The 13,966-nt window shown below is 56.3% G+C and overlaps 1 protein-coding gene across 3 annotated transcripts in view; it reads right to left on the bottom strand.

Moving 5' to 3' along the window:
* The window catches only part of RAB11FIP5 (RAB11 family interacting protein 5), a 35,306-nt gene that overhangs the window by 8,371 nt on the left and 12,969 nt on the right, over positions 1 to 13,966 (bottom strand). For all 3 annotated transcript variants that reach the window (XM_045189364.2, XM_053924644.2, XM_053924645.2), the window contains exons 2-3: positions 7,370 to 7,806; positions 6,552 to 7,233 (exon numbers count right to left, since the gene is read on the bottom strand). In XM_045189364.2, coding sequence (XP_045045299.2) covers positions 6,552 to 7,233; positions 7,370 to 7,806 — 1,119 coding nt within the window. The remainder of the gene's footprint in view (positions 1 to 6,551; positions 7,234 to 7,369; positions 7,807 to 13,966) is intronic.

The raw sequence follows: 13,966 nt of genomic DNA, 5'->3' as shown, positions 1-13,966 counted from the left end.
CCGACACAGGAGGTGAGGACGGGATGCCGTCAGTCATGACAAGGTGTCAGTACATAACTGTCCAAGGAGGACAGAAGACACTGCCAAGGACATCTACTGTCAGGCGTCCACAGGGACCAGCACTGGGCAGGCAGTGCCCCTCACCAATGGCACCCACAGGCCAGTCTTGAAAGCAGCCCTGCTGGGGAGACAAAGGCTGGGGCATGGATCAGAGGCAGCAGCAGCAACTGGAAGTCAGCAGGTGCCCCCCAGGGCCCCCCAAACAAATCCCTGGCTCCCCTGGGAAATCCATGCCATGGCAGCGAACCTACACTCCCAAAGCACTGGAGAACACCTGCTGGTCTGCAGCTGTCCCCTTTGGGGTCCTCTGGGAGAGCACATCCCCTGCCCTTGCACCTTACATACAGCATGCAGCTGACTTTAGGGGTGTGGGCAGGGGCAGACTCGGACACTAGAGCTCTGAGCTTCCACAGGATACCACCAGCACACAGGCACAAGGCCAGAAGGACAGGCAGGGCCCAGTGCCCCAATCTGCAGCGACCTGCCTGTGGCCTGCGGCTGCCTTGTGACTGACCCCACATGTCAGACCCAGATTTCCGTGGTCTCGCCTATCGTCTGAGCCCGGGCCCCCAGCCCCACTCTAAGCCCTAAGACCCCTGCCCACATGGAAACACCATGGGGAACTCCCAGGCATCCATCCTCTCCACTCGAGCTGCTGCTTCTCACAGGGAAATCCTGCAGGTGGCCCATGAAGTGGCAGAAGTCAGGCTTCACCACTCAGCCCACAAGGGCCGCAGATTGGGACAGAGGGGCATTTGGAGAAAGAGGCCAAGAAGTCCTCTGGAGCTTACCGGGATTCTTCCAAGAACCAGGGCCCCGGACAGAGTGGGCCCCACACAGAGCTGGGCCGAGGCAGGGCCAGCATGCCCGCAAACACCAGGGGCAAGAGATGGGAAGGAGTCGGTTCAACCAGCAGCAAAGGTGGGCTTCCCAAGAGTCTGCAAGTCTGGGAGCCCAGCCTTATAGGCAGGACATGCCCAGGTCACTATCCCCTGGGTTTTTCTTAAGAATCTAGCTTCCAGAGACTCTTCTGACCCTATTTTTGCCCTACAATAACCTAGAGATGGAGGGGGAGGAGGTAAAAAAAAGTCCCACCAACTCCCACCCTACCTGGGCTTTCCAGCACCACTCCACTTCTGCGGTCACCAATGGTGATGACACCAAAAAAAAGGAGAATCCTGGGCCCATGTCCCAACACCTTCGAACATCCCTTCCCTTCATTTCAGGCAGACCCCCAGGCTGAGGCACATATGCCTACCTTGGGGACCAAGGAGAGCAGTCCACCACCACTTCATGGGTCAGGACCCTGCCTGGAGGTGCCCCCCCAGCCACTGCAGCTCCCACACCAGATACAGCCAACCCTGCCGGCAGGCCTCAGCCCCCAGGCACAAGGGTGGGTACTATGAGCCACCTCTTTCCCCAAAGAGGTGGCCAAAGGGGCCTGGGGGAAGACAGTGCCATCAACATTAACTAGCACCAAGCTCAGCCCTGGCCTGGCCCCACTCACCCTTGCAGTTTTGCAGCAACCTGGTTGGCAGTCAGAACCACAAGGCAGCAGAGCGGCAGGGAAGTAGGCTGGGGCCCCAGGCTAGGCTGGCCAGCCTCACTGGCTCCCCAGAGGTGCACACAAACCCGTTGGTATGGAATCAGCAAACAGCTCTCCCTGGGGTAAGGAGCTCCAGGCGCCAGGCCCAGCAGGCTCCCCAAGGCTGGACGAGGTCCCTCTAAGAGCATCCTGTCCAAGCCTCCTACTCAGCAACAAACCGCTCCCCCATGCCTCCATCACCCTTGCTCCATGAGATGCACATTCTGAAGGTTCTCACTTTAAAACATCCCCTCCCTACCACTCTGCCTGGCACAGATCAAAGACACGCTCCCATGTGTCCTTAGCTTTGCAGGTTACGCTCTGAAGACAGACATAAACACCAGTGTCCCAGAACCTGCCTCGCCAGCCTAGCATCCTGTCACCCCTCACCCCAAGCAGTGGGGGCTTCAACACAGGCTGATTCATCTTCTCTTTTAGGGCCAAAAGCTGGGGAAAGAAAGCAGGAATCCAAATGGCTCCCCCCTTCAAGGTATGGAAATAAAACTTCAGGGCCTGCAGGAACCTGCGAACAGTTGGTTGAGCCCACCCTTTAATGCGGGAGTCACCTGTTCACTCCAACTGCCCTGTGTCCTTGAACACTGCTGTCACTGGGCCACTCAGCAGCTGGAGGCCACAACCCACTAGTGGACAGCCCTTCCTTAGGCTCAGATGTGCTCTGTGTCCTTGCTATTTCCACACACCTATCCCAGAGATGGCATGTGGATTTGCAAAGGCTCTCCACGGGGCAGCACCCAAAAGGCCAAAGTCAGCCAACATGCCCTTCGACCACCTCTCCCAGACATGATCGGCTGCCATCGCTCTGAGATGTGCCCGGATGGCCAGGAAATGTGTCCAGGAGACTGGACACCTCCTCTCCCATTGTCTGGGCACAATGAGGTAACACAGTGGGGGCTTATGAGCTCTAAACAGGGAAACCATATAATTTACCTTGCATACCAGAACATTTTGTATATGGTAAAGGGACATTATTAATTATGCCCGAAAAACAGGCACAAACAGGACGTGTGGCCACACACTAAGTCCCTGGGCACACGGCGCTTACTCGTTTACTCTGCTGAGAATGCAAGCTCTTTCAGTGGCCGCTGCACAGCCGGGCTCGTGGGGACTTTGTCACTACCCCAAGTGTGGGGCTGGGGCAGAGGCAGAGACTGGGAAAGGCCACAGCACACTTGCCTGTGTGTTACACCACACTCCCCCCAATTAAAATAGCATTTGTGTTCACCACTTACTCCCCGCGCTGTGCACAAAGTCCTATGGCCTGTGTGATGGTGGGAGGGGGAGGGGACAGAATGTCCTGCCCTCGGGGAGCCGATACTCTAAAAGAATTAGAAAGGGAGGGACGAACACAAAACCGTCCCCTGTGGCACTGGCAGGGCTAACACACACGGTCCTGACAGTCCTCAACCCCCACTAAGCAGCCGGCCCTGCTGCTCAAAATGAACTGCTCACAACAGGACTGGTGAGTAGGGATGTGTCCGCTGGCCCAGGTGGGGCTTGGTGTCCACTACCCACACGTGCCCCTCCACACACACACACAACACACACACACTGGTAGGGGCCTAGTGTAGCAGCCACAGGACCCGGGACCCGGCAGACCAGGGCCAGGTCAGGAGGAACAGGAGGACAATCTTTTCAGCCCTTCATACCCTTGTGTGCTCTCTTCCACCCACCGCCTTCTCATACAGCAGCAGGGGCAGCTTTTTTCTGGGTACTGTAGGGCCAGCATGCACTGCTTCTGGCCTCTCCGTGGGGCATCAGTGCCACCTGAGAGCACTAGAGGGCGCCGCTGCCCTTCCCAGTGAGGAACACCCAGCAATCTGCAATTGCAGCCCCAGGGCAGAGGCACCCCAAACCTCTGGGCCTATGCACAGGCTCCCAGCGCTCCCAGCTGGGGATCCTGCAACTACATGCCGTCAGTCCAGTTCTGGGTGTCTAACCTACAGCTTCCTGCAGTGAGTCAGCGCAGCTCTCATATTCTCCTCAAATGCCCCAGGCGAGCCTTCTGGGTAAGCACCAACAGTCATTTTTTCCAGGCCGGGCTTCCTATCTCCTCAAGGCACACAGGCCCGGGGTGATGCTGATGGAGCTCAATGGCCAGGTGTCACGCCTCTCCAGGCCAAGCCACTTAACCCAAAGAAAAGCCCCTCCTGCCCTGCCTGGACACAAGGCCACAGAGCCTGCCCCCGCAGATGGGCCCTAAGGAGGACAGGGAGGGCGTGCCTTCAGCTGGTGCCCTCCAACCAGCTGAAGGCACGCTCAGAATTCAAATATGAGAAGAACAACTACCTCAGCTTCCTTATGTCCTTCAGTGACCCAACTTCTCTGGACTCTCAAAGGCCATTAGGAGACATGGAGAAGCAGGAGCAGGAAAACAGAGGCTGTGAGCAGGAGCAGTCACAGCCCCAGCATCACCCAGAGCCATGGCCTGCAGGGTTCTAAGCCCAAAGCTTGGGCAAACGCCTAGAAGCGATCTCACAGAGAGCTGTCCCCCAGCACCTGTACTGCCCCGGCAAAGGTCCCGAGATGCCCCACAGATGACAGCACTAACCCCATGGTCTGCACCCTTTCTGACCCAGGCCCCCTGCTGCTCCCAGTGACTGCCCCATCTGCCACCTCCCTCTCTTCCTGAGAGTAGCCTGGGCCCACCCGTTCCTTCCTGATCTTCCTCTAGGCCACAGTCGCCAGCTGTTCCCCTGGGCACTGGTGGGTAGGGGCTGAGCAGCAGGGACCAAGGGGAAGCAAAGGGTAGCATCGCCCAGAGGCTAATCCACCCCACACACCTGTCTACAAGGCCACCAGCTAGCTGGCCAGGGCCCAAACAGAAAAAGGCCCTGCATCTCTCTCCCCATTCCTCTCAGTAGACTCAGAATTTCACAGGGAAGTGGAAGGACCAGGAGTTCGGGAGTCTTCCCCTTTGCTGGGAAGAGGCTTTAGGGACCTTCCTTCTACCCTATCACTTGACCCTTCCCCTGCTGTGCCCAGGCTCCCCACCCCACCTCCTGCCCCTATATCCACGGAGGGTGAGGGCAGGCCTGCTGAGAGAACAGACTGGTTGCCCTGGCCACACTGATTAGGGTTGCCACGGATGCTCCCTTCCAGGGCTGGCCTCACGCCTTTGAGAATGGGGAACACATGCATCTCTGGCCTGGGCCCGGTGCCCCACCCTGGGCATTGCTGGACAGTTCAACAGCCTTCCAAGGCTCAGTTAGAAAAAGGCAAAGGGGCCAGAGTGGTGGTGAGGGACGACAATACTGTGATTTGAAAGAAATACATATTTGGTCGTTCAGATGGCCGAATACATATTCCTCACATATATGTGGTCTTCACCCACAGTTCCTGGATCACAGTTTCCACAACTCTTGAAATCTCCTGAGATACAACAGCAAGGGAGCATCTTTTGTTATATTTGGTCTCCTGCCCTCAGTTCCTGAAAACACTTTAGAACCATAAAGGTAAGATGGGTGTTTGTTATTCATAATAAACCCCTTTCAGCACAGCTGGGTTTATGTTGATGAGGTGACTTTTGGAAAGCACCTAATGGGATGGGGGTTGGTTGCCAAGGGAACCAACCGGGAACAGAGGGTTGGAACTTTCAGTCCCACCCCAAAATTTCTGGTTGGGGAGAAGCTGGAGGTTGAATCAACGATGTGATCACTCACACCCAAGTAACAAAGCCTCCAAAAAAACCTGAAAGGACTGGGAGAGCTTCCGGTTGGAGAGCACTTAGAGATTTGGGAAAGTGGCTGCGCTCAGAGAGGGCATGGAAGCTCTGTGCGCTTCCCCATCCCATGCCCTCTGCATCTCTTCCGCCTGGCTCTTCCTGAGCTATAGCCTTTTGTAACAAACCTGTGATCCAGTAAGTGTTGTAAAAGGTTTCTCTGACTTCTGTGAGCCACTCTGGCAAATTAATCAAACCTAAGGAGGGAGTTGTTGGAGACTCCTACGTGCTGGTCAGCCAGAAGCACTGACTTCCAACTGGCAGCTGAAGTGGTGGGGAGGGTGGGGGCCTGTCCTGTGGGACTGAGCCCTTTACCTGTGGGATCCGATGCTACCTCCGAGTAAACAGTGTCAGAACTGAGTTGCCTTGTAGGACATCCTCATTTTGGAATTGGTTGCATAATCCTCATTGGTACCAGAACCCTCTTCAGAGCTCTGTCCAGGGCTCTGAGCTGAAGGGCTCCTGCACCCCTCTTTTGGGTGGGAATAAGCACATTCAAAACAGAGCGCAATCATCAGCACTTGCCAGGCCTCAAGACCAAGAGACCCAGAGAGGGCCAGAAGCCAAGGGTCTCCCAGGACAGAGGGTAGGTTACAGATTTCAAGGGAGCTGCCCCAGCCTCTTGCCAGAGCAGGGGAACTGGAGGCGGGTGTGTGGGGAAGAGGTGGGGTCATCAATTACTGGACTCCCCTGTCTGAGGGAAGAGATCAAGGACCAGCTGGGCCAGCTGGGGGGAAGTCTGAGGTGTAGTCCCCAGTCCCCACCTCTTTACTTGCCAGGGCTTTTCCTTACCTTGAGGCCACAGGACAAGAGGCAGAGGGTAAGAAACAAAGAAGTCATACAAATGGTCTTCCTGCTTTTCTCCTGTTCCTCCCCTTCCCTCAGGGTGTGAGTGTGCCAACTCAAGAAGCAAGGCCCACCACCGGAGAGTTGTACTCCTCAATCCACTGGGCCCTCACGGCATTGTGCGCTTGAGACTCACCTGCCGCCCAGTGCAGACAAAGAGCCTTGGCTTAGGGAGAGCCCCACTCAGTCGGGCAGAGCCAAAGCCCCAGCAGGCTGCCTGTGGGCCACATCACGGGCTCTGTCTTCCCGGCCCTGGGATCTAGGCTGCAAACACCCCAGCATCCTCCCTGAGGGGCAAAGCTTGTCTGGCCAAGGACATACCTGGGTTTCTGAGTTGGTTCCTTGGCTTCCCTCAAGCCAAACCAGCTACTCTTGACCTTTTCCTCCCCGCTGGATGAATGGTGGGGGGAGGCCCCCAGGGTGGGACCTCCCTTTTCTCCCAGAGAACCACGTCGCCCCAACTCGCTCCAACTCAGCCCCTGATGGTGATGGTGGAAGAGGCCCATCCGGGGCTTCCGCTCCTCCTTCCGGGCTCCCTCCTTCTCCGCCACAGCCTCAGAGGAGGCCACCATGGGTGTGGCCACCTGCACTGGCTTCCCCTCTGGGAGCCGGGCCCCCTCCTCCTCTCCGGAGTGGCTGGCTCCAGGGACCAGCCCTTTGGCCTGAGTGCTCAGCTCCTCCTGTCCAGGCACTGCCTCGGAGCTACTGGCGCTGCGGCTGCCTCTGCCCCACGAGTCATCTGCAGGCCGAGGTCCCTCCTCAGAGGGCCGGGAGCCAGAGGGTAGGAATGGGCCTGAGATGGAGCTGCGGTGCCGCAAGGGGCCTTGGGGCTCCTCGTTGTAAATGTGGCTCCCATTGACACAGAGAGAGGAGCGTGTGGAAGCATCGAGGTGGCCCTGAAGATCGAGAAGGGCCCGAGGAGGAGCTGCTCGCATCTGGCCAGCCTCGTCGCTATAGGTCCTTTTGTGGGTGAACAACTTGGGGGATTGTGCAGAGTCCCTGCCTGCAAAGGAAGCACATGCAGGGTTAGCACAAGGAAGACCAGCCCTGTTTCCTTGCCCAGGGCCTCCCCTGATCCCTTGAAGGGAGAGCCCAACTTCTGCTACCCTCCGCAGCGGGTGCAGTCCCTTGTCACTCACCCCCTTCGGTGGACAGCCAGCTGCTGCGGCTCGGGGAACGGGTGAGGAGCTCGGCTCCAGGGCCCTGGTAGGCCAGGCTCCCACTGGCTGAGGACAGCGTGCTGTCGGAGCCTAGTGACGTGTTGGACTGGGTCAGGGACGACTTGCGCAGCTTGTTGCGGAGGAAGAAGCCTTTGGCTTTGCCCATCTTGCCGAGGCTGCCCAGCTCAGGATCCTCTAGGGCACTGCTTGGGAGGATGGCAGAAGCGGATTCCAGGTCATACTTCTTCTTGCCCTTCATCTTGTCCTTGATCTTGCTAAAGGGGGACCGTGGCTTGTCCTTCATGGACAGGTCAAACATGCTGGCACTCAAGTTGTTACGAGTGAACTGGATGGTGACTTGGATCTCCCCGCGTTCCTTCTCCTTCTTGCCTGGCTTGGAGTGAAGTGTGTACCACCTGTGAGGAGACCAGGGCGGGAGAGGGGATTGGGCGGAGCTCTGGGCACAGACACAGGGCCTCCACCAGTGCCCAGCACCTCACAGGGCCCCTCCTTGCTTTGGGGGCCATGACAGCCTCTCACCACAGGCTCCTGCTCCAACACACAGGCCCCGCCTTCCAGGCCACAGGCATAGCTGAGAAACTATGCAAGTTTTCCCTGATGGAGAAAACCACATCCTGAGTAGGGGAAGCTCCTTGGTGCTACTAGGCAGGGCAAGGGTTACCACACCATAGCCCCCTCCCGCCCCAGCACCTTCCCTGGAGCTCAGCCATCTCCCTCCGCCCAATTCATCCCCCTACACTGAAACTCTGAGGCTCAGAGGAGTGAGGCTGGGTCTGGGAAGGATTCTTACATCTCTAGTCCCCTAACACAGACAGACCTGCCCACATTTTTCCCTGTTTAAGTCATCTCCCCTGGCCAGTCCCAGCCAAAGCACTGCGCAGAGCCACCAGTGAGCCCAGGAAAGAATAGCTCACCCAGAGGCCCTGGGCCAGGAACACAAGTGCACGTACACACACACCTCACCCACGCACTGACTTGCCCCAGCCCCTACCAGGAACGGTTCTGCAAGATGGAGGAGCCAACTAGAAGGCATAAAGGGGCCTTACGCAGGAGACCCGGGGAAGGGAAAGCGCTCTCACAACTCACGAGCATCTACGGTGTGTTACAATCGAGCGCAGGGCTCCTCACCTCCCTCTCACTCACAGCTCGCATCAGGCCCAGGTCCAAGACCCTACCCCGATTTCACAGGTCAGGAGGCCAAGGCTCAGAGGCAGTCACTTGTCCGAGAACAAGCTGCCAGCAAGGAGAGGAGAGGCACAGAGCCAGGTCTGTATCACCCCAAAGCCCTTGTTCTTCCCACTACACACTCCCAAAAGACCCCTAACACACATGGCCAGGGTGGGTAGAGCCCACCCTACTGGGGAGGGGCATGCAAGGGGATCTTCCTTCCTCTGCTTCCCAAATCCTCCTCCCCAACCGCTCAGACTCCTAGGGGAAGGCCCAAGAAGGAGGGGCTGGCTGCACCATTCAGCATCTGTGTGGGACACCTAAATACCTCCCACCTTTCCCTTTGCAGCCCCTCACCCAGGTCACACGATGCCCACCTCCACAGACGTGAGTGGAGGGAGTCTGCAGAGCGACTAGACCAGAAAGGTTCTGAACATAGCGGCGCCAGGCCTAAATGAGGGGGCCAGGGACAGCAGGAGACGGGGGCCAGTGAAAGCCAGGCCCCGCTCTCACACTAGCACAGCGTGTAGCCTCCCAGGCACATGAGGGCTAAAATAAAGAATCCAGAGGATGTGTTCTAAGATAAACTGGGGAACTTGTTAAAAGGCCTCCTCTTAATCTCCAGAAAGTAGAAGGACAAAGATGAGGCGATTATCAGAGGTCAACCCAAGGAAGTCCAGCACCAAATAACTGGAGAGTCCAACAGGAGAGCAGAGTCTGCCCCGTGTGCACAGGGCTTAGAAGTCTCCCCTCCCATCCACAGAATAAGACAAAAGCTGAGCAACCTGAAAATCAACAATTCATAGGGTATTTTAGGGCAATGAAACTGTTCTGTATGATACTATCACAATAGATACATGTCACTATACATTTGTCATAACTCATAGACAATAAAACACAAAGAGTGAACCCTAATGTGAACTATAAGCTCTAGTTAGTATCAATATCGGCTCATCAGTTGTAACCAATGTACCACACTAACACAGGAGGTTAATAACAGAGGAAACTGGGACGATTTAAGGGGTATATGGGGAAGCTCTCTGTACTTTCCACTCATTTTTCTCTACACATAAAAATTCTCTAAAGCACTGGCTGGTGTAGCTCAGTGGACTGAGCACCTGGTGCGGCTCAGGGGACTGAGCGCCGGCCTGTGAACTGGAAAGTCGACGGTTCAATTCCCATTCAGTGCACATGCCGGGGTTGCTGGCCAGGTCCCCAGTTGGGGGCATACAAGAGGCAACTGATTGATGTATCTCTCACACATTGATGTCTCTCTACCTCTTTCTCCCTCCTTCTTCTCTAAAAGTAAATAAAATATTTTAAAATAACTTCTCTAAAACAAATGTTATTAACTAAGAAAAAAGAGTATGTGCAAAGAACACAAACAGGATGAAAAAATGAAGGAAAAAAATACGAGAAAGTTTCCCGTAACTGAAGGCCAGGAACACCAGCACAGAAACTCCCACAAGTATGCAGCACAACGAACAAAGAAAGACCCAGCCAACAGGTTATCACTGTGCGGTTTCAGAACACCAGGTATAGAAGCAGACCTTGAAGGCTTCCAAAGCGGGGAGACAGGTCCATACACTCAGGAAACGGAATAGCATCAGGTCCGCACTAGCAACACTGGGCACCACATAGAGTCGGCAAAGGCCCCAGACCTGGCCTAGGCCCCAATTAGGGCAGGAAGATCCTGGGAGGTGGGGCAAAAGAGCGGGGTATGTATGGCCTCCAGCCCGAACCCTCCAAGCCCCAAGGAGCTGGGATCAGCAAGCACAGACATCCTCTGCTGGGGCACAAGGTCAGGGCCCTCAGCCCCACTGGTCACATTCCACACACCGCAGCATCAGCACAGCTGTCTCCGGGGAGCGAGGCTGCAGGGAACTATCACTTCTGACATTGTCTATTTGTGTCCTGTTTGAATTTTTTGTAAGGAGTGTATATTACCTTACTGTCATAATAGGAAAAAGATACAAGAAAATGCCTGTTCCCACAGAATGGGCTGCTTGCTTGTCCCTCTACCCGCTCCGATAACAGGAGGGTGTCTCACTAACCCAGGGTGAAACCCAGGCCCTCTGCCCAAGGATCCTTGCCCCTGCCCTTCCCAACCCTCTCCTCTGTCAGGTCACCTTTGCTTCTCCTGCTGTTCCCCAGGGAATTTGGGGTTCTATCTGGACTTGCTTCATAGGGAGGTCAGGAGGGAAAAGGAAAGACTTTCCTCACCATTTTCTGAGACTCTCCCATCCAGAGCAGAGCGAGGTTGAGAAAGGCCAGGACCTGCCTCTAGACACCCAGCTATCTCCCTACCAACTTACCCCACTTCCCTCTGCTTGCCAGGCCTTCCTGAACGGGACCCTGCCGGCATCTCGGGCACCCCAAGGCCTTGACCACAGCAGGCGTTCTCCCAGGCGTGTGACCCTCACAGGCTGAGATGGCAGGGTACCACAGCCAACAGCTCCCCAACGAAGACTGCATCCCTCACCCCCACCCCTGCCTCCTGCCTCTGTCTGCCTGTCCACAGGGTCCTCCCAACAGATGCCGGGCCTGCCAGGCACTGCAGCACACAGGCCAGTCCAGGGTAGGAAGCCCTGAACATTGCCAATGTGGGCTGATGATCCCACAAGGAAAGGATGGGGACTTTCTCCTTACAGAGCACCACTCACAGCAGACCCCAGAACAAAAGGCTGTGAGCATCTTACCCCTGCAGACTGAGGTTGCCATGGGGAACGAGACAACAAGGTCCTGTGTCCCAGTTCAAGTCCACCTCCTCTAGGAAGCTCTCTCAGCAGCCACCATCCTGGCCTAGTCCAACTCTCCTCCTTCTGACCAGGCATACATACCCTGAACCAAACTCACTCTACAACCAGATCTGGCCACACTCACTCTGACCACCTGGTATTGTCTTTCCCAGGTGCCTGGGGTCTCCCTAGCTCAAGCATGTGCCCTGTGGATACTTAAGGAACATCCCCCCAGGCACACGGCTCCCAAGTAAAGAAACAATGCTGGCAGTAAAGCCTTGAGATGTTATAAGCCCTTAGTGATTCCCTGCCCACCCTCCCTCTTGTCTTGCCCTTGCTCTGCCCACCCGTTGCTCGGAGCTCTCACCTGGATGCATGTGCAGCACAGCATGGGGGCTCAGAGCCAGCTCTGCACCCCGAGTGCACATCTGGCCCCACCACTTAGTGGTGTGTGACCTCCACTTCCCTAAGCCTCCGTTTCCCCGGCCACCCAGTGGGGTTACCACCCTACTGCGGCTGCTGAGAGGATGACACACTCAAAGCCTGGTCAGCATGCAGCCAATGCTGCCTATTTTCTACCACAGCTGTGAGCTTCTGGGACTTTGGTTTTGTTCTCGAACCTCTAACCCTGAGCTCTGTGCCTGGCCTTCAAGGGAATCTGCCAGCTGAGGGAGGAACAAATATCCTCCCTCAGCTCCTCAGGACTGGCCACAGAAGAGACAGCCCCGTGTGAGAGGCAGCCGGGCCTCCTGCCCTGGCCTCTGGTCTCAGAGTTCCCCTCCTTCTCAAACCGCCCTGACCCTGTGCATGCAGATGGGCCTGAGAGGACCACTGCCGACCAGAGGGAGGCACACGGTGTGGCTAGAGAAGCAGCAGAGCTAGCCTCATTGTGCGCTCGCAGCGTGCCAGGCTCTGTGCCTCTTTCACCACCCACAGTCCAGGAGACGGGAGCTGACTCTGTGGCTGAGGACACCGACTTACAGAGAAGGTTTGCAAAATGTCCGAGGTCACATTGCTAGTAAGTGATGGAGTCCAAACTTGAACGTGAAGACGCCTAACCCTAGGCCATGTCCTTAGCCTGTACAGTAAAGCATTTCTCTTCAAGCTGAATGCAAACACTTGGGCTGGAAAAGGGCTGGATGTACATCACAGACACCCAAAGAGGCACAGAGATGGGGTATGAAGACCAGAAACCCATTCAAAGGGTTGGCACAATCCCTGAGAGGTCACAGGAAATCTCGGGGTTTTGTCCTGTCCCCATAAAACTCTGAGAGTAGCACCCCCATCGGCCATCAGAGTCCAGAATTCCTGAGGACTGACCATGAGATGCTCTTAAAAGGCCCCTGCTCCACCACATTATCTCTGCCACACTCCCATGGCCGGACAAAGTTCAGCAGGCCCCGTGTAAACTAAGGACTCAGCCCTCAGTCCCCTCGCTGGCTGGACCCGTGCCCACATACCACAGGGGCAGAGGACAAAGGTGGGATGCAAGGAGTGGGGGACTGCTGCCTCACCTGTTGGCAAGACCATAGCCCTACTTACTCCTGCTAGTGGGCTCCTGGGCCCACCACACCCGGCTCTCCAGCCACCTCTCTGGGCATGCAGCTGGGCTAACAGTTGCCACACAGCATAACTGAAGAGCCCAACACTCTGGGGGGGCCAACCTAGGGCAGATGCCAACACAGGCCAGTGCCAGGACGGTGGGGGCCGTGACAGCCCCAGGCCCAGGCACACCCGACTCCTTTCCAGTTCTTCTGAGTCCAAATTCAGCTTATGACCCAAATGGTCGTGTCCCTTCCTGGGCCCCGACCCATTGTTTAGTTCAGACCCCAAACCCAAGAACCATCTTTGTCTCTGTCCCCTGACAGCACACACATCGAAACATGGAACTCTTTCAGCTCTACCTGCAAACTGTATCTAGAACCCAAGCCCTGCACCCTGCCACCCTGCCATGCCGCCCACCACCATCTCTGGCTGGACATTACAGCTCCCTGCCATCCAGGCCCACGCAGCAAACAGCCGAGGCCAGAGCACATCACTCCCACTCCTGAGGATGACGGAAAGAACCTATCTTTCGGCTCCCGGCTCCCTTGACTCTCTGTGTCTCTCATCCCACACTGGCCTTCCTGGTGTCCCTGAACTCAACAGGCATGCTCCCTCCTCAGGGCCAGTGCGCCAGCTTTACCCTTTGCTGAGACACGGGCCTAGGTCTCAGGCTATGGGGCACTCACTCACTCACTCATGCCAGGTCATCTGAACCTCCTCCGTCTTCCCGGAGTACCCCAACTTCAGCGGTCCCTACCCTATTTCAGTTCTTAAGCATACTTAGCACTGCCTGGCGTGCAGGAGAGCAGTGCCTGTGTGTGCCGTGCACGTGTGCACGTGAGCACGCCTGTCTCCCACACGGGAGAACGATGTGGCATGCGCGGCCACTGAATGTCTGCCTTCCCCTGCTCTCCGGGCAGCAACTTTATTCTGCTCATCTCTGCTCCCCCAGCACTTACAGTAGTGGACACGCAAATACCTGTTCGATGAACTAACAAACCAGTCCATGAATGGACTTAGGGACTTGTTTGTTCCTGTTCACAACTGAACAGCTGTGTAACGTTTCCGTCATCACAAATCCGAGGGTCTTACCCATGGCAGCAGG

This window comes from Desmodus rotundus, chromosome 5 (genome assembly GCF_022682495.2).
Source record: "Desmodus rotundus isolate HL8 chromosome 5, HLdesRot8A.1, whole genome shotgun sequence".
In the NCBI taxonomy this organism is placed as follows: Eukaryota; Metazoa; Chordata; class Mammalia; order Chiroptera; family Phyllostomidae; genus Desmodus; species Desmodus rotundus.
This window is presented reverse-complemented; position numbering and strand designations above follow the sequence as displayed.